Here is an 18206-nt window from a genome sequence, read left to right as displayed (position 1 = left end):
AGCAGTGCGAGGTATTGGGATGGGATCCTTTCCCCATGGCTGAGGTCTCCTCCCCCCTTCCCCTTTCAAACACACCCCGCATCCAAAACCTGCCTTTATTTACATTTCAACTCAAAAATCACATGCAAAAACCGCTTCTCCTTTGCTTTGCTTTTTTTCCTTACCAACAGTGCCATTAGCAAAACAGAAAGACGCGTTAGAATCTTGAAATAGCAATTAAATATACAAAAATAGAGCTTACAAAAAAAAAAAAGGGCTCCCCCCCCCCCATCAAGAAAAAAAGAAAACAGCAAATGTTTTTATAAAAATATTCTGCTGCAGAATTTGTAGTGTACAAACACGTCTATGAGGCTCCACGCTCCATAAACAGTCATGGGAGTCGCGGGTTATGTACAGGAGGGACCCCACCCCCTACACACACCCCCAGAGCCCCACCCAGCCCCGCTGTGGGGTAACACTGGGGACCCCTCCCATAAAGAGCTGCGGGTTGAAAGGCGGGGGGGGAATGATGCCTGAAAAGGGCTGAATTTGCCCCATGGGGTGAGAGGAGAGGAGGGGGTGGTGCAGCCCCCAGCAGCTTTGGCACTCGGGGAGGGTTGGGTGAGGACTTTGGGTGGTGCTGAGCCATCCTGAAGGGCCAAGCTCAACGTGAACCCAAAGGGCAGGGTTTGCCCCGACCCGTGCTGTGATACTGAGGCGGTCGCACCGATGGGAGATGCTCTTACCCATGGCGGGGATGAAGGAAGCCCTGAGGTAGCCCGTGGCACCGAGCAGGGGGGAGAGCCACCCCAAAAAGCACCCGGCCCTAAGCCCTGGGCGGCCCTTTGGGAGGAGAAACTGCAATCCTCAGTAAGGATCATAACCAGGGGTGGAAATTAACCCCCCTTGGATGGCACTGACCCCACAGCACCGCACAGGACGGACACCGGCTCTCCTGGGTGATGCTCAGAGGGGGATAAGTGCATTCAGGCACCGCTCGGCCGCTCCGTTCCCAAGGCATCATACTGAGGCTTCCCAACAGTCACTGAGCTCCACGTTCCCAGCAAGGAAAACCCCATTCCGAAACCAAGCACCATTTTGGGGTATGGGGATGCTCCCTCCTTAAAGTGCTCTCAGCTCTCCATCCTCCCATCCCCAGCTTGGCTCCTTGCTGGTTCCGCAGTGCTTTGGTCGTCTCCGGGTACCCCCCAGCAGCCCCGGGGCAGTCCATGATGGCACAGAGCTATACGATGTTCTCTGCTCCAGGGAGGGGGCCCTGGGGGGGGCCGGGGTCTTGCTTGCTGTGCAGCTGTGCCAGCTGCAGCACCGGCATGTTGCAGAGCGGGCACACCTTGCGCACCTCCAGCCATTTGATGAGGCACCTGAAGAGGGGAAAGCACAGACATGGGGGTGAGGGGGGGTCATTAGGACCCAAAATCAGCACCCACAGTCCCTTCTGGCACAGCCACGTGCCAAGTCTGGTCCGTTTTCTGCACAGCATTGCTATTGGTGTGTTCTTAATTCATCATTTAAGTACCTTTATATGTCAAACATATAGTTAAATATATAACAACTGTATGACATAAATCGAGAGTATAATCACTTACAATAACATACAGCCTACATGAGCAGGAGGGTTGGACTGGATGAACTCCATAAGTCCACTCCGAGCCCTGTGGTTCTGTGCTAATTTATACATTTGCTATATATTTGATGGTTTTTGAGATCATTCCCAGCCTATAAGATCCTACAACTCAATGAATCGTAGATCATAGAATGGCCTGGGTTGAAAAGGACCACAATGATCATCTGGTTTCAACTCCACTGCTATGTGCAGGGTCACCAACCAGCAGACCAGGCTGCCCAGCATCTCCCTTATGGGGAAATGCTGAGAGCCCTGAGGCTGTTCAGCTGGAGAACAGAAAGCTGAGAGGGAATCTTAGCCATGGGGGATCTTCTGATGTCCCTTCTAACCCTCCCACTCTGTGACGCTCTAAGTGCACTCACTTTCTATGGAAGGCATGTTTGCACGGGCAGATCCCCAGCTCGTCCTTGGGCTTGAACTCCTCCAAGCAAACGGCACAGATCTGAAAGCGAAACACAGGCAGTCAGTGGTTCTGCAAGCCAAAAATACACAGATTGGCAAAACCGAGGCAAAGCGACCCAAAAAACTCCATCTCATCCCACTGCTTTTGGTCATGGAAAAAACAACCATGAAGGGCCCTTTGCCTCGTGGGTTGGCTTGGCAGTGTGACAGCACGGCTTAGCACAGCTCTGTGCAGCCCTGTGCTTGTGAGCCTTGGGGTGGTAAGTCCTGCGGCTCATTAAACAGTGATAAAAAGAAGTTTAAAGCCCAATTTGGGCTTAATCTGCTTTCTATTAGAGGGCAACTTCCCAGAACCTGAAGCTTCATTTGCAGAGCCAAATCCCATTGATTTGCCCTTAGGGTTGTGCATATCCACACCATGCAAGGTCTGGGTGCCGTGAACACCCCCCCAAGAAGTAAAACACACACACGGACCCACCTCGTGTAGGTTCAACTCCTTCACCTTCTCCTTAAGTATTACCTGCAAGGCAGAGATGGGGTCAGGCTTTTAACACACGTTTCCAGGAAGAAGGGAGAAAAAAGAAGGGAAAAGAAGGGAAGAGTAGAAGGGAGGAGAAGAAGAAGGAAGAGGAAGAAGAAAGGAAAAGAAGGGAGAAAGAAGACGGGGGGAAAAGAAGGGAGGAGAAGGAAGAAGCCTTCATCACCTCACCTGTTTGTAGGCGTAAAGCTCTTTGTGTGCTTGATGTCTGAGCCTGGAATTAGAGGGAAAAGTGAAAATGAGGATCCCCACAGCAACCCAACACCCCATTCCATTTCCTCCCCTTTCCTATGGAATCATTTCTTTGTTTCCTTAAATGATGCAGCCGAAGAGTCTGGGCTGGGACTTGTCACATAGCTGGAAACATAACATCTCCTTCCAGCTGTCAGCACTGAACCTCCCACAATGTCCCTTTCCTGAGCTCCTATCAGCACGAAAAGATCCCTCTAGAGCAACGTTGGAATTAAAAACATAACAAAAAAAAAAAGAAGAAGCACTTTAATGCAGCAAAAGTTGGTTAGGGATGCAATATGGCAGCTCTGGAGCCCCAGACTGGAACTCAGCCACCTTCTCTTAATGATGCTCAGAGACAGAGTGACCTAAAAGCCAAAGGTGAATCCCACTGTAGGAAGGATGGGGCAGCAACATGCAAAGAATGGAACAAGTGGGATGGAACCGGCCCCATTCACAAAGAGCCCTGAGGCTGGGAAACTGCTTATGGAAGGCAGATGGGAAAAGGAAGATTTGCTGCTGGAGACAGCCTACAAGGGGGAAAGCAGCTCAGTGCTGCCAGATGAGCGCGGGTGCTACGTGGGAAGGTTTGCATGGGACAACTTTGCTTTAAAAACCTCTTGAGAACAGCAAGAGCACAGCCAAGAGTGCAGAGTGTGCAGAGCAGGGAGAGCTCTGGGGGAGGCATCCACATGTTGAGGCTGCTCTTCGAGTGCACATGGCTTTGGCTGGGCAACTCCATTGCCTTTCTCTGGACACACTCAGTGTCCTTCTTGCAGAGGGGGACCCAACACTGAATGCAGCACTCGAGGTGCAGCCTCGCCAGCACTTGGTCTTACTGAAGCCCATCCAGTTGACGTCAGCCCATTGATCCCAGCCTGTACCTTCTTGCAGCCTTATCCTCTGAAAGCAGCAGCGGAGAGCAGACACAGACAGCTCCAGCAAAGTTTCATTTCCTTTTTCCCTATTTCTCATCCAAAGGCGGCTGCCGTGGGGGAGGGACGCGTGCTGTGCAGCAGAGCTCTGCAGCAATCCTCCTTTCCTCTCCTTTGGCTGGAGCTCACACCCAGCCCCGCTCTGAGCCAGCCCCATTAAATCCCTACAATCTCCAATCCCACGAGCTCTGCTTGCTGTTAGCCCAGCTCTTGCAGATGTGCGGGTTCCAGACCAGGAGGGAGAGGATGCACTGTGTGCACTCAACGCTCCGCTTCTCTGCGAGGACGTGGTGTGACTCGCTATTAAATTAACACCTCAACTTTTGCAGCCTCCAGCTGTGACCCCATGTTAAAGCCATGCAGAAGGGGTCAGGAATGCGTGCGGTAATCCAGGAGGCTTTAGCAGCTGGTTCGGGAGGGGGAGAAATCCAGCATGAGTTCAATATCTTGCTTTGTATATCCAATCCTCCTATGGAATCCTGCACAGCTCTGGGTATTTGCTTGCTATGCAGTCAGGCTCCAGCAGTGATCCGGCATTCACCATCACAGCAGAGCAGCACTGAGGCTGACCCATCTGAAAGCAATCACTTGGGGTGCTCTGTGCATAGTCCTTACCCCCTGCCCACCTACAAGCTGACCCCTAAGCTTTAAACCTCACCCAAGCTGAGATCTGGAAGCTCATCTCCATGGCAAATCCAAAGGAGGTGGTGAGTGCTGCAGCACAGCCCAAACCCAGGGCATGGGGCTGCATTGGGTCCACAGGGTCCTTGTTTAGTACCAGACTGCCAATCCCAGAGCTGGTGCTCTTGGTTTGATTCACAACTCGCAACAGTTAAGGGCTATAAAGGGATGATGAGGTGATCTAATCCAGCCTCCGTCTATCATGGGTCGTTAAACAGCACTTCGTTTCTCCTGGGAGTGGGAGCCAAGACGCCTCTTCCAGAAGGGCACTCTGTCTTCGTTTAAAGACAGCAAGAGACACAGAACTCACCACTTCCCTCGCTGGCTTCTCCCTGCGGTTACTCACTCTCTCTCTTACAACACGCCTCCAACTTCTAAATTTAAAAGATTTTCTGGCTTAATCTCCCAGACATTACTACTTGTTGTTCCTTCTTTGGGGCAGAACACACCCAACAAGACCCAGTGCCCAGGAAAACACTCTCAAAGTCCAAACACCTCTTAGTTCTTGCAAGGAAGCCATATAGATCCCGCTCCACCTGGGGAAAACACAGCCTCAATTCCCAATCTTCCCCCACCTGCCTTCCATTTTCCCTCCAGCAAAAGGAGTTTTGCCTCTCAATGAGTGGTTTAACCCCCTCCCCTGTGGCCTATAAAGTAATTAAAGCACGCCACAAATTGGAACAACCATCTCCCTTCCTTTTCCCCGTCGCTCAGGTCAACAAATCACCCCTGCATCATTAATCTCCAAACGGCTCTGTTGAATGAGCAATTTGTGTACAGTAACGAACGGAGCAGGTATTAAACATTTCTTAAGTGCACGGTACATAAGTTACTCATTTAAGAGGGAGACGTGTTGAAACACTAAGCAGAAAGCAGGAGCCATAAAACACGGCTTTTGAGTCTTTTGGAGAAGGCCACCTAGGCAACCACGCTTCATGTCCAGTTAAGAGCTCCCATAAATATTTATCTGCTGTTTTTACAGTGGATAAAGTTGGCTGCCTGTGGAACTGCTCACCCTGGGATGCAACGGATGGCGCTGCTCTGAGTCTGAACGCCGGGATGCAGAGAGCTGAGCGCTTAGAATGGGAAATAAAAACTTATCTCGTGGGTCACATCAAGCTGTCAGCACACAAGAGGATGAAGCTCATTGCAGAAAGGTGATGCCGTCACTTCCTGACCAATGCATCTATTTCTCCCAGCCTGGGTGAGTACTTTCATAGAATTACAGAATCATGGCTGGAAAAGAGCTCCAAGATCCCCAAGCCCAACTCATCCCCATCAGGCCCACTGTCTCTCAGTGCCACATCTCCATGGTTCCTAAACACATCCACGGATGGTGACTCCAACATCCCCCTGGACAGCCCGTCCCACTGCCCAACCAATCTTTTGGGGAGCAAATACTTCTTAACATCCAACCTGAACCTCTTCTGCTGCAACTTCAGTCCATCACCTCCTATTTCTGCACCCAGACTGAAGCCTACGACACACATTTCCCGAGGGCTGTAAGAGCAGCCCAAGTCCAAAGGCTGGAGCTCCATAATCTTTAAGGTCCCTTCCAACTCAAGCAATTCTGATTCAGTGCTGGATAACAGGAAAAATTTGTGCACAGAGCATTCTATGGGATGTCCTCACCTTAAGGAGGGGCAGACAGCCAAGGCAGCTCTCTTACCTGATCAAGTAGCAACAGAACAGTAAACTGAGGATGAAGACGAAGATGGCTGTGCCAAAAACCACGATATATATGTTGAGAGGCAGGTTCTGGAACCCGATGTTCGGCATCCTGAAACTGTAATGCTGGAAATCTGAGCTCATGGGTAGGCTGCAAGGAAAAGGAGAAAAGAGAAGGACGTGAGGCTCTGTTTGTAGGGTCAGCAGCATGGGAGGTCCTTGGGAAAGTTCTCCTTCCCCTCCCCCTATGGCATTTTCCAAGGCCAATCCTTCCCTTTGCAGAAATTCCCCTGTAGAACATGCACACCAATGAGTGCCCTCCAGCATCGGCACAAGCCCCATCCCTGCTCCTGTAGGGTGATGGATTGGAGGCACATTCAGCTCACCCCAAATGTCCCTTTTTCAATTGAATTCGTTCCGGAGCCAGGTGAAAGAGCAGCCCAGTGACTCTGTATTGCTATCAGATCCTGAGCATGGAGCCGTTCACCCTTGAATAACCACAAACATCTCCGGCCGGGCACAAAGTTCCCCACCCGCAGCTTCAAGAAGGAAGTCACAAACCCTATCTGGTTTTCCTTTCATCAGTTACTGCCCACGGGAGGTGGGCAGTGCCAGCTTCACAACACACAGGGAAACCACCTGCAGCCTGTTCTGCAGATTAAATGCCCTGAGGAACAACAAAATTCCCCTAAAGCAGGGAGTTTTCAGCTGTGTGTGGATTGTATGGCTCCAGGTTTTGGGGAGGAAGTGAGGATGGGGCAAAAGCACGGGATCTGGGTAAGGATATCCTGGGGAATGAGAGCTGAAAAGCACCAGATCTCAGCTTCGGGTTTCTGGAGTCACCATAGAATCATAGAATGGCCTGGGTTGAAAAGCACCACGATGATCATCTGGTTTCAACCCCCCTGCTACGTGCAGGGTCACCAACCACCACACCAGGCTGCCCAGAGCCACATCCAGCCTGGTTGGATGGCCTGGATTCATCACAGAATCATATGAGTTGGAAGGGACCTTTAAAGGTCACGTAGTCCAACTCACCTGCAGTGAACAGGGACTTTCAGAAGGGATGAATTCAGCATTCAGAATAAAGGGGGACTCTCAGTAATTACCCATATCATTGATTGCTGCTGGCACAGCTCCACAGCAAAGCAGCACCTACGTATACAGAGTTTAACCCCAACTCAACTCAACCCAACCCAACCAAGGCCCTACAAAGGTCCCTACAACAGGAGCTCCATCCTACTACTGGCACAACTCAACTCAACCAAGTTGATCAGCATGGACGGAACCCGTCCCCATCACCAGAGTGCTCAGGAGACACTGCAAATGTGGCACCTGCCTTGAAGAACTGAGTTGATTCTGTAGGGCAGGAGGGTTAGGGAAATTAAAAGAGGATGCAAGTTCCCTTGGCCGTCCCCCCTTAAAAGTTGAGATCCAGACCCTTCACAGATCTCTGGACAAGCTCCAGGGCCTCAAACCATCACATCTGGCCCAAAACCATAGGAAAACAAGTGAGACCTTCCTTCCAATATCTCCACAATGTAAGCTCCATCCTTCTAGTGTTACCAGTACTTTGCCCCAAAAGGACATCCTCAGAGTGACCGTCATCTCCTACGGGGGCTCATTCTCCTTTGGACAGTCCTTAGGTGTGCATGGAACATGCAATAGGTTCAACCTCTACATTGGTCCTGTGACATTACTGCGAAAAATACTGAGGTTAGAGGCTAAAAAATCCTGCACAGGGATCCAGGAAACTGTTAACTTTAAAAGGACTGGATTCGGATGATTTTAAGGATCCAAGCTTTTGGTTTTCGTTTTTTTCTTTCTTAGGAGAATGGTAGGGGAGGGACTGTATTTTAATCTGCTTCAGATTAAGAACTCAGCCAAAAGAAATACAAAGTGCTGCAGGAAAGGATGGCCACTTTCTGAACCAAAGCCTTCATGCTGTGTTATCCCAACCGAGGGTCCACAACACCCATGCCAACATGATGCCAACACAATGGTCAGGATGAAACCAAAGGAGGGAAAATCAGATTTTCCCATGAATATGTTTGTTGAAAGATGTGATGGCTTACAGAATTAAAGAGATTTCAGTGACCTTGTGATAGGGATGAGACTTCCCCGTGGGAAGGGATCCTGTCTGCAATAGGAAATTCCCAAATTCCCAGCAGGAGATGCTGGTTTGTACACGTTAATTAAAACCCCAGTGATGGTTAATGCCAGGTGAACAAGCAGGGAAGTCAGGAAACGAAGCTCCAGCAACATTCACTTTGCTCTGATTACAAGCCAGGCAGTTAAAGGCAAACCCAAATAAGCCACGCAGCCAAATTAATCCCTATTATAATAACAGCAAGCACTTAACGCGCTGAATAAGCACAGCCAGCCTCTTGCATGCAGCTTTCATCAGGAGATCTCAAAGCGATGAGCAAGGCTAGCAATTATCTTCCTGCACTGAGGAACTGCAGCAAGTGGGAGCCAGACCTGCACTGAGCTGCTGGGCTCAATGTGGGGGGAATGCATTTTTGTTTTTAATTATTATTAATTTGTACCACTGCATAAATGGACCATGCGAGCACTGAGTATTATAAGTTTAGCCCAGGTGGAGGGCTGGTTTGGGGGTCAACAGCACATAGAATCATAGAATCACCAAGGTTGGAAATGACCTAAAAGATCATCCAGTCCAACCATTCACCTATTACTTACAGCTCCCACTAAACCCATAGATGAAGTCTGGTCGGCTGTGGGTAACGGGCACATCTCCTGTTCCAAAGACCTTATGCAAACCCACAGTGTGTTTCACACAGGTTGACCTGAAAGCTTGGCTGTTAACTCAGGTGAAAGTTAAAATGAATGCAAAACAACAAAATTCCCGAGGTCGGTGTCAGCTGTGGTGCAGGGTGTTCTTCCATGCGATAAATCCACAACATAAATGTTATTCATTGTGTGTGCCTAGTGGGATGACTGCCAGACTTTTCCCCTTTCTGGGCACTTTGACACCAGCAGTGAGACAGCGACGTGCAGCCAGCAGGCTGGAGGGAAGCTCTCATCCATAGCACAGCCCTAGTTGGAACAAGATGATCTTTGAGGTCACTTAGAATCATGAAGGCTGGAAAAGACCATCTAGCCCAACCGCTTACCCATCATCACCATGCCCACTACAACACGTCAGAGAGTCATTAAGGCTGGAAAGGAGCTCTAAGATCCCCAAGCTCAACCCCAACCCACCCCACCATGCTCATAACCATGACCTTCAGTGCCACATCCCCATGTTCTTTAACACCTCCAGGGACGGTGACTTGCCACCATGGCTGTGCCAATGCCCTGGCCACCCTTTCAGAGAAGCTTTTCCTACTACCCAACCTGAAACAGCAGCAATGCTCATCCAGGAGGATGCAGCTCAATGTGGGACTGAAGCTGGGTCACCAACGCCATAAAACTTCTTGTCAGATGGAACAAAAGCTGCTCGTTTTCCCCATTTTGGCTGCATGCTGGTTGTTGGTGCGTGCACAAGCAAGAAATCCAACTGGACTCCCAGCAGGAGCCGTTCCGGACCTTTGATCCCCATTCCCCTCCCTTCAAGAGAGAATTTGATGCTTTTTGAACAGGAATCAAAATTCCCTGGCTTTGCTCCTCGGTTAGACGATGCTGAGCAGTGAAATTTAACCCTCTCAGTGTGGAAAGGCAGTGAAGTGATCAGCAAGCAAAAAGGTCTCAACGTCTTCAAATGAATAATAAATAGAAGGACAAAAAAAACCCGAAAACCAAGGCAGTTTCACCAGCAGTGCTGCACTATTTGTTGAGTTTCTGGGATGCTTTTTGGGTTGGTTGAGCTGACACCGTGACCTTCAAAGCACACCTTTAAATAAGAGCAGGTTTTCAGTGCTGTCGGTGCAGAAAGATGCAGAAAATAGGTCAGCAGAAGCTCCCACTGCTGAGGTTACATCAGCTCCATGCTGTTGCTGAGGCAGATTTTGCAAACTCCGGGAAAAATGGTGAAATAATAATAATAATAATAATAATAAAACAAAACAAAACAAACACTTTTGCTTTTTTAATCCAGGCTAACCCAGCATGTGTTGCTCAGGCTGCCCTTGGATGACGGCAGCAGGAAGGAGGAAAGCAGCCAAGGATTGGGGCTGCTCTGGCATTGTTTTGTTGGAATTTCCAGGCAATGCAGTGAGTTTTGGTAAAACCTCAGGAAGTTCGTCAAGTGGCCACAGGATCTGTGTGTCCGGAGCAGTGCCTTCGGGAAACTGATGCTGGATGCTGCATGCACACAGATTGTCCAAATACGGTTCAGTTGTGGCTCGGTGATGAGGTCATGCTTGAGGAATTTTCTCCCTTCGGCTCTGTAGATTTTCTTTTTTCCCCATTTACCTGGTATGTGGTTTTGTCCTGGATGTGATGTCATGACCTGCTGAGCTCAAGATGCGCTGGGAAAGGATGTGCTGTGCCTTCTCCTGGTAGCATCCCTCATGATACTCACCCTGGAACCATGCCCTATACAGTGTCCAGGTGCCAAGTTCCTGATTTTACTGGGTTTTCCCCAATTAATAGCCTTCTTGGAAGCTCTACCAGCCCAAACCCAGCATTGATACACATGGATAATGGAACTAGATGATCACTGAGGTCCTCTCCATCCCAAGCCATTCAGGGAGGTTGGGACTTGATGATCATTGAGGTTCCTTCCAACCCAAGCCATTCTATGGTTCTATGAATTGTAAATTACATCTGGATGGCAAGAGCTGAGGGATGCAGACAACAGATGCTCCAAAGATATCCTAACTAGCAAAACAATCTAGCTTTGATTGAGCCAACCTCACTATGCTAAACAAAAGCAAATCGCTTGCTGCAAAGCAAAAAAGCAACCAGCTTTCTCCATTCTGACAAGCAGATGGATTCTATAACCTCCTGAAATCCTTTCAACCCCTGCTTCCTAAGCTCCTTTAATGGAAAAAAAAAAGCCTTTATGTTACTGCTTGCTGCTCCCTTCAAGCCTAGAGCCAGGATTTTGGCCCTCTAGAATGCCTTCAGAGGATCCATTCTCTTAATTTTCACCAAAAGTATAAGAAGTGTAAGAAGAATATTTGGCTTGATGCGAAAAGCTGGACACCAAACCCAAATCACCAACAAACCCTGAGGAACAGCAACCCCAAAAGCCCTGATATTTCTGTGAAGGCTCGGTGTTAAGATGCTGACAGCACAAAAAAACCCTTTGGGATAACCCCAATAACCCAAACCTCATCCTCCTGGGGATATATAACATCACCACGTCACCAACACTGTGCAGTTGTCCTGCCCTTCCTCTGGCTTAACAAAATTACTGGGTTTAAGGGAAATACATTTTTCACCATTCGTTCTGCACTGCTAATGGATTCAGCAAAGCATTTGGGGTCACTGAAAGTCCCTGTATACCATCCTCCTGTTCTGCATACTTCTCAGAAGGAGTGGTCAGAGGTCGGAATGGGCTGCCCAAGGAGGTGGTGGAGTCACTGAATCTGGAGGTGTTCAAGAAATGTTAGATGTTGCACTGAGCAACATGGTTTAGTAAGGAATATTGAAGATAGGTGGATGGTTGGACTGGTTGACCTTCCTAACATCCAACCTGACCCTCCTGAGGCACAACTTCAGGCCATTATCTCTTGCTTTGCAGTAGATTGAACAAAGCCTGCTGACTATTTTCCACCCGCTCCAAGGTTGCCAAGATGAGGACCGCAGTGAGGCTCCCCGCCATGCAACACAGCTGTGGGAGCTCCATGCATTCCTGGACACTGAATCAACTCCTAGAAGGCATAATATACTGCTGATACTAACGAGCTGCCTTAGTGACGAGTACAGGGCTGCATCAAGTGTCTTCTTAAAGGTCAGGGGAGCACATGATGCCTGGGAACCCTTGCTTACACTTTTACTACAAGTTAGAGACAATTTGAGTTAGTCTAAGTATTAAATTGCAGTCTTGCATGGCCAGCACATCATTTAAAACCAAACGGCAAGGCCCCAAATCTTCCCAGTGCCACTCTTAATATTACTATGGCTCTCTCAGCCCACTCTCAGCCTTCCCCAACTGAGCCAAATGTAAAGTTGCATTTGCAAAATGCTCATTTCTGGCAAAAAACAAAGAAGCCCACAATGAGATGATGAGGATGGGGTTACGCAGCCATGCCATTGGCATTCTGTGGGGGAAAGAGCTCTTTCTCCACACCGCAGGGCTGCCACATTAAGTCACATTTGAATTCACGGGATGAAGGCTGCTGAAATGTCACTGTGGCGGCTCCTGGCACAGTTCAATGAGAGCACCACGGCCTCACTGGGGCAGTGGAGGCGGTGAGTTTGCCTTTGTAGGGATTTAAAAGCTCTGGGTGGCAGCCAGGCATTCCCAGATCACAGCTGCCATGGGTTGAGGAAAGAGCTACGTGAGGAAACCCTGCAAACGTAGGCAGTGCAACAGGGTTGGTGCAAACCCTCCATCGTGCATCATGAAAGCTGCTGTAGGTTGCATCCTGATGGAAGCAGGGGTTGTAATCAGTGCATGATGCAGAGTTCCTGCATACCATCCTTCATTTGTGACGTAGACACGTCCTCCATGGGTCCTGAACTCTTCATGATAACCAACAGAGGATCAGCCTTGGGAAACAACACTGCTTCCAAGAATTTTTGCCCATTTCCTCCAAGGAAACCCCCCAGCTCAATGTCTACCTGCACAATGGCTGCAAACCATCCACAGCTGGGCGACTTAACGTAGCACGGTGCCGACACGCTGAAAAAAAAAAGCCCTGATACTGCACAAAAATCCACGGGGATCAAGGGCGAGGATTAAAGATATACTTTTCAATGCTTTGGTTTGTGAAAAATCGCATGATGTGGCTCAGCTTTTTAAAGTGCAAAGCCCCCCATCTCTCTTAGTAGCGGTACGGCAACGACCCGATGCTGCACAGAAAGGAAGGGGGGGGGGAAATAAATAAAGAAAAAATGGCTCAAGCTAATCCTCCAATTTTATAAGACACTAATCCGCTGATCTCATTGAGAGGGATTAGAATTACCCCCTCGCCAGAGGATTTAAGACGTTTCCAACCAGATGTCAACAAAAGCAGAGCACAGCCTGCGCCGAAAGCCCTTCGGATAAGGGGAAGGGGCATTCGCAGTGTGTCCATGGGGCTGGATCCCATCTGGGGGATGCTGCACCTGTGTCCCATCTGCTTTGGGATGGACTTTCGAGGTGCTGCATAAACTCAGCCTCTTCTGTTCTTTGAGGTCTGAGCTTTGGGCTGATCAGGCTGGAAGTTACAGAATCACAGAACCGTAGGGGTTGGAAGGGACTTCTTGGGATCATCCAGTCCAACCCCATCAATAAAGCAAGATCCCTGCAGCATTACTCCAAAAAACAAAGTGGGGAAAGAGTGGGAGCACAGATTGACACCAGCACTACAGTTACAAAACATCCAAATTTCCACCCAAAATAAGAAAGGTAACCTATTCTATCCACAGTTTCAGCCTGGACCACCCTCTCTTCTATGTCTCTTCTATGTCTCTTCTATGCCAGCTGTTGGGTGCGCGCCGGCGCAGATGAGGGCCGGCTTTTGTTCCACTCCATGTGTACATGCTCAGCTGAGCTCACAAAAGGGAAACAAAAGAAAAACTAAAAACGCAGCTGCCTTCATAACCAATCCGCCAGGAAATCGCCCCGGGGGAAGCCCAGCCCAGCTGAGGGCTTTCTGAAGAACAATGGCAAAAAAGCATCTTTAAAGGCAGGCAGAAATATTTGCTGGTTTGCGAAACGACTGTGAGCAGAGAGGAGCTGAATGCCATCCCGACCCCGGCGCCTGGATTCTGTTTCAAGCAGGAGGAGCCATTCCAGTGACAGGATGCACTGAATGGTTGGATATTTAATAGTCACATTTTCAGGTTGGATATAAGCAAACATTTCCTCTCCAAAATAGTGGTAATGCATTGGAATAGGGCTGTCCTGGCGCTGGAGTCACCGTCAGTGGAGATGTGGCACTGAGGGGCCACGGTCAGTGGGCATGGTGGGGTGGGTAGGGTTGGACTTGGAGACTTTAGTAATCATTTCCAACCTTAATGACTCTATGATTAATTCACCAACCAGGATGAACCAGGGCTCCCCAAACTCCCTCAGATGGGATATTTGCATTCCCACCCTCTTATCTTTTGCCTTCCATCCTGCCAGATAGGTCAAAATCCACCTCCCTGCACTGTTCCAGCCACACAGCTGTTTGTTATTGCTGTTTTCCCCACCCCCTTCCCCCAAAAAATGCTCTTCCCAGCCAGGGAGCTGTGAAACACTCTGCTATTACCAAGCAGCCAGAGCAATGTTGGGAAATGGCTAAAATAAGTCCAGGGCTGCTCTCCTGGCCGACAGCTTTCAGTTTCTCTCTCGCTGCTTGGGAACTGGCGTGGTTTCCTGCCGGGTGCTTTGTGTGTTAAAAGCAGCCCAATCCCTGCAGCCTGATCCTCCATGGTAATAAAAACCAGACGGAGTTGGGCTTGGCTGTCTCCCACACTAGCAGAGCAGAAGGAGCAAGAAGGGAAACAAACGAGCCCTTTGCTCCGGTCTCATCCTGCTCACAAAAGCAGTGATGCAGGGAGCATGAAAGCTGCAAAACAAACCGTGCGTGCTCCTTGTGCTTTGACAGCGAACTTTAAGCCGGATGAGCAAGGTGTCAGCTGCAGCACCGAGACATCCAAGGCCATTTCATGAATCATTCAGGTCGGAAAAAGAGCACAAAGATCCCCAAGCCCAGCCCCAATCCATCCCACCATGCCCACTGACCGTGTCCCTCAGTGCCACATCCCCATGGTTGTGGAACGGCTCCAGGCACAGTGACCCCACTGCACCCTGAGCAGCCTGTTCCAATGCATTACCACTCTATTGGAAAATCTAGCATTTTATCTAGCATCCAACCTGACCATTCCCAGCACAACATGAGGTTATTACCTCTTGCTCCCTGGGTGCATCCAGGTTTGGGGTAGAATGAGGTCTGGGTATGCTCACTTGTATCACAATCCTGTTTTGATCCATCCTGCTGCTTTCTGTCATAGAATCACAGAAGGGTTTGAGTTGGAAGGGACCCTTAAAGGCCATCTGGTCCCCTGCAACAAACAGGGTCATCCACAGCTCCACCAGCTGCTCAGAGCCCATCCTTGCTGTGCTTTCCCAGCATCACCTCCAGCTTTGAGTTTCCCAACCCAAAGCACGCCAGGTCGCTCCCCAGGCAAAGTCTAAGCCACGGCACAGGGATGTCAGAAGCGAAGGAAGGTTATCAGACGTCAACAAACAATGACTTCTCGATGAGCCATCGCAGGAAACAAAAATAAACAGAAGCCCCGTGCTCTGGAACACCCGAATGCAACGGGAATTCCCCAACACTCCACCCTCTGTGCTCTGACGTGTGCTTTCCATGGGAACCACAGAGAAGCCAAGTGCAAAAGCCTTGCGTTGAGGTCACGTCCAGCAGCGTCGATGGCTGCATGATGCCCAATGGGTGCACCCATGGAATGGGGCCACATGGATCTTCGAGGTGTCTGGGTAGGAGAGGAAGTTACACAGCTGCAGCAAAGCCTTGTGTCAATTGTGTCCCATTGCAGATGTTCTTTGAGCAGCTCCATCGAGGTCCTGTGGTGCAGGATGGGCCATGCAGTGCATCCTCTCTACTACAGCTGCCATGGGGTTGGCTTGGACTCGCTGATCCCAAAGGTCTTATCCAACCTAAACGATTCCATGAAGAGGGGGGTCCACAAGCACAGAAGCCCCCAGGATGGCTGGGAACTTTGGTCCATCGTTGCTACAAGCCCTGGGACTGGATGGGTTTAAGATCCCTTCCAACCCAACCCATTAAGTTCTATGAAGACACATCGGGTGCACACCATGGCAATGTCAGCACTGCCCTCCCCTTTCCCCCCCCCACTCTAAATACACCAATTACTGCATTTTGAGTTCCTTCCCCTTTGCCCCCAAGCACTCCATTTGCTCGGAGCTATACCCTTAGATAACTATCTAAGGCCAAAAGTTTGTTGTCTTTCCAGGCTGCAGGCCAGATTTGTTTAATTTTTGCTACAGATGGCACTGAGCACCAGAGGCATCAGCTGGAACCTCTGTGAGCACAGCAGCAGAGCCCATCGCCCACAAATAGAATAGAAGCCCATGAATGAGCCTCGGTCCCATTGTGAGCACACCATACAAACTCTATATTGTTTCACCCCGCATCCCAACACCTGGAAGCCAGAGTACACCTCCAGCAAGATTTATTGGGTGAAATGAAGGCAAGGAGAGGCGAGCAGCCCCTGTCCACGTCCCTGCTCGCGTGCTGCTGAACACGTTGTGCAGGCAGGAAGCTCCAGATCAAAGGCGGGGAGCGTGCCAGAGCTGTATGTAATGCACAGCTCCTGCCAAAGCTCAGGGGGGGGGGAATGGGAAATAAAGAACAACAAACCCCATACGCACAATGGGGAACGGCAGACGGGGTCTGGTTGTGCTTTGTTAGGGGCACACGTGAGCATGACGGGGATAGCAAAACCCCATGAAGCACAGTGCAAAGGGAACGGGAGATGTGTCCCTCCTCAAACAAAGAGCAGCAGAAGTGCAAATAATAGCAATAATAATAATAACATCAAAAAAAACCCACTCTAACAAAAACCCACCCCAAGAGGTGAGTTTTTCCCCTGCAGCTCCTATGGGACCCACGTAGAGCCAGTGCCAAAAGCAGCAAACTCAGTACGTGCCTGCATGGCAGGAACGCCCGACCCTGCCGTACCACTTCTATCCCTAAACCTCATTTTGTTCCTATTTTTTCCCCTTATCTGGCCTTTTTTTGTGTTTCCTTCAGCCCAGCACATTGCTTTGGGGTTTGGTGGTGGTGGGGATCCCCTTTTTGGGGTGCAGGGAGAGAACACAGGGTGGGGAACTGTCTGCTGTCCCTTTGTGCCACACTTCTAAAGGCGGCTGGGGTGAGCGCCGTGCTTAATCCCACCCTTAATGCGGGACAAGGGTGTCCCCAGTGGGCATGGGGACAAGCAGGGAGCTTCATAGGGGGGCTGTCACCCCATAGGGGCGTGCAGGAGGGGGAATGCACAAAGGAAGGCAGCGCTATAGGGCAGCACATAGGGATGAGGTTTTGCATTACTGGAGGGGGCTGCCCTACAGGACAGTGCATGGGGAGGGGGTCCTGCATTACAGAGGTGCATGACTCTGCCCTATATGGGATTGCTCAGGGAGAGCGTCTAGCCCTAAAGGAGGGCTGCCCCATAGAGAGTGGGGCTATGCATAAGTAGGGGGTCCTGCCCCATAGGGGACTGCATGGGGAGGGTGCTGTATATATACTATAGGGGTGCTGTAGGGTGAGCCCTGCCCCATAGGGCTGCAGGAGGGCAGAGGAGCTTGAAGGGGATCCCAACCCCACAGAGCAGTGCAAGGGGATGGAGAACCCCTACCCTATAGGGAAGCGGTGCCCTATAGACAACCACAAGGCAAAGTGCATGGCACAAGAAGGCTCCTCGCACCTCTGTGTGCCCCACAGCCCCACAGCCATAACCCACAGCCCCACAGCCCCACAGCCATAACCCCACAGCCCCATCCCGGCCCTCACTCACCGCCTCGCCCCGAGCCCCGGCCGCCGCTGTGTGACGGGGAGGGACCCGGATGGAGCCCGGCCCCCTCCTCACCCCGCCCAGCTTCGGGGTGCGCATGCGCGGCGACGTCATAAGGTGGGTTAACGGGAACGTTGTGGGCCATAGGGATGTTATTGGGATCATGGTGGTGATGGGGGTTTAATTGGAGGCAATAGGGGATATGGAGAGGATTATGGGGATTTAAACGTGGGCACCTTCCTGCCTCAGTTTCCCCTTTTGGCTGGCGGTGCTTGTCAGACAGCAGCAACCTAAAAACAGCATGTATAGGGGAGCAAGGGTGCATGTCCGAGCTCTGATTCATCACCTTCATTGAGAGAAAGCCACCGCGTTCACTTTCTCCCACTAATCACGCTGTTCTTTATTAATGGGAAGATCCAGTTCTTCCTATTCAATGGGCGAGGGCAGCTGAAATCCAGCAGACCTGTATGGCCAGACCTTATGGGGTGATAAGGGAGGGTGGGTCTGTCTCCTTGGTCCCTCCAGG

At 50.2% G+C, this 18206-nt stretch overlaps 1 protein-coding gene across 1 annotated transcript; it reads right to left on the bottom strand.

Annotated features, from left to right (window-relative positions):
* Positions 1-81: 81 nt before the first annotated feature.
* Positions 82-17788, bottom strand: RNF24 (ring finger protein 24). The gene is made up of 6 exons (XM_015863027.2): positions 17684-17788; positions 6081-6230; positions 2736-2778; positions 2505-2546; positions 1987-2066; positions 82-1361 (listed from the first exon to the last, which is right to left on the bottom strand). The coding sequence occupies exons 2-6, from the start codon at positions 6221-6223 to the stop codon at positions 1223-1225; spliced, it is 447 nt and encodes a 148-aa protein (XP_015718513.1). The 5' UTR covers positions 6224-6230; positions 17684-17788; the 3' UTR covers positions 82-1222.
* Between the last annotated feature and the right edge of the window lie 418 nt (positions 17789-18206).

Source organism: Coturnix japonica, chromosome 4, assembly GCF_001577835.2.
Source record: "Coturnix japonica isolate 7356 chromosome 4, Coturnix japonica 2.1, whole genome shotgun sequence".
NCBI classification, from domain to species: domain Eukaryota; kingdom Metazoa; phylum Chordata; class Aves; order Galliformes; family Phasianidae; genus Coturnix; species Coturnix japonica.
The sequence above is the reverse complement of the archived record's forward strand: the minus strand, read 5'-3'. Positions and strand labels throughout refer to the sequence as shown.

Excerpts from the sequence above, each read along its gene's own strand:
- RNF24 (XM_015863027.2), bottom strand. The coding sequence starts at position 6,223 with ATGAGCTCAGATTTCCAGCATTACAGTTTCAGGATGCCGAACATCGGG. Across the intron at positions 2,547-2,735 it reads AGCTTTACGCCTACAAACAG|GTAATACTTAAGGAGAAGGT; the intron begins GTGAGGTGATGA and ends TCTGCCTTGCAG. Across the intron at positions 1,362-1,986 it reads AAACATGCCTTCCATAGAAA|GTGCCTCATCAAATGGCTGG; the intron begins GTGAGTGCACTT and ends TCCCCTCTTCAG.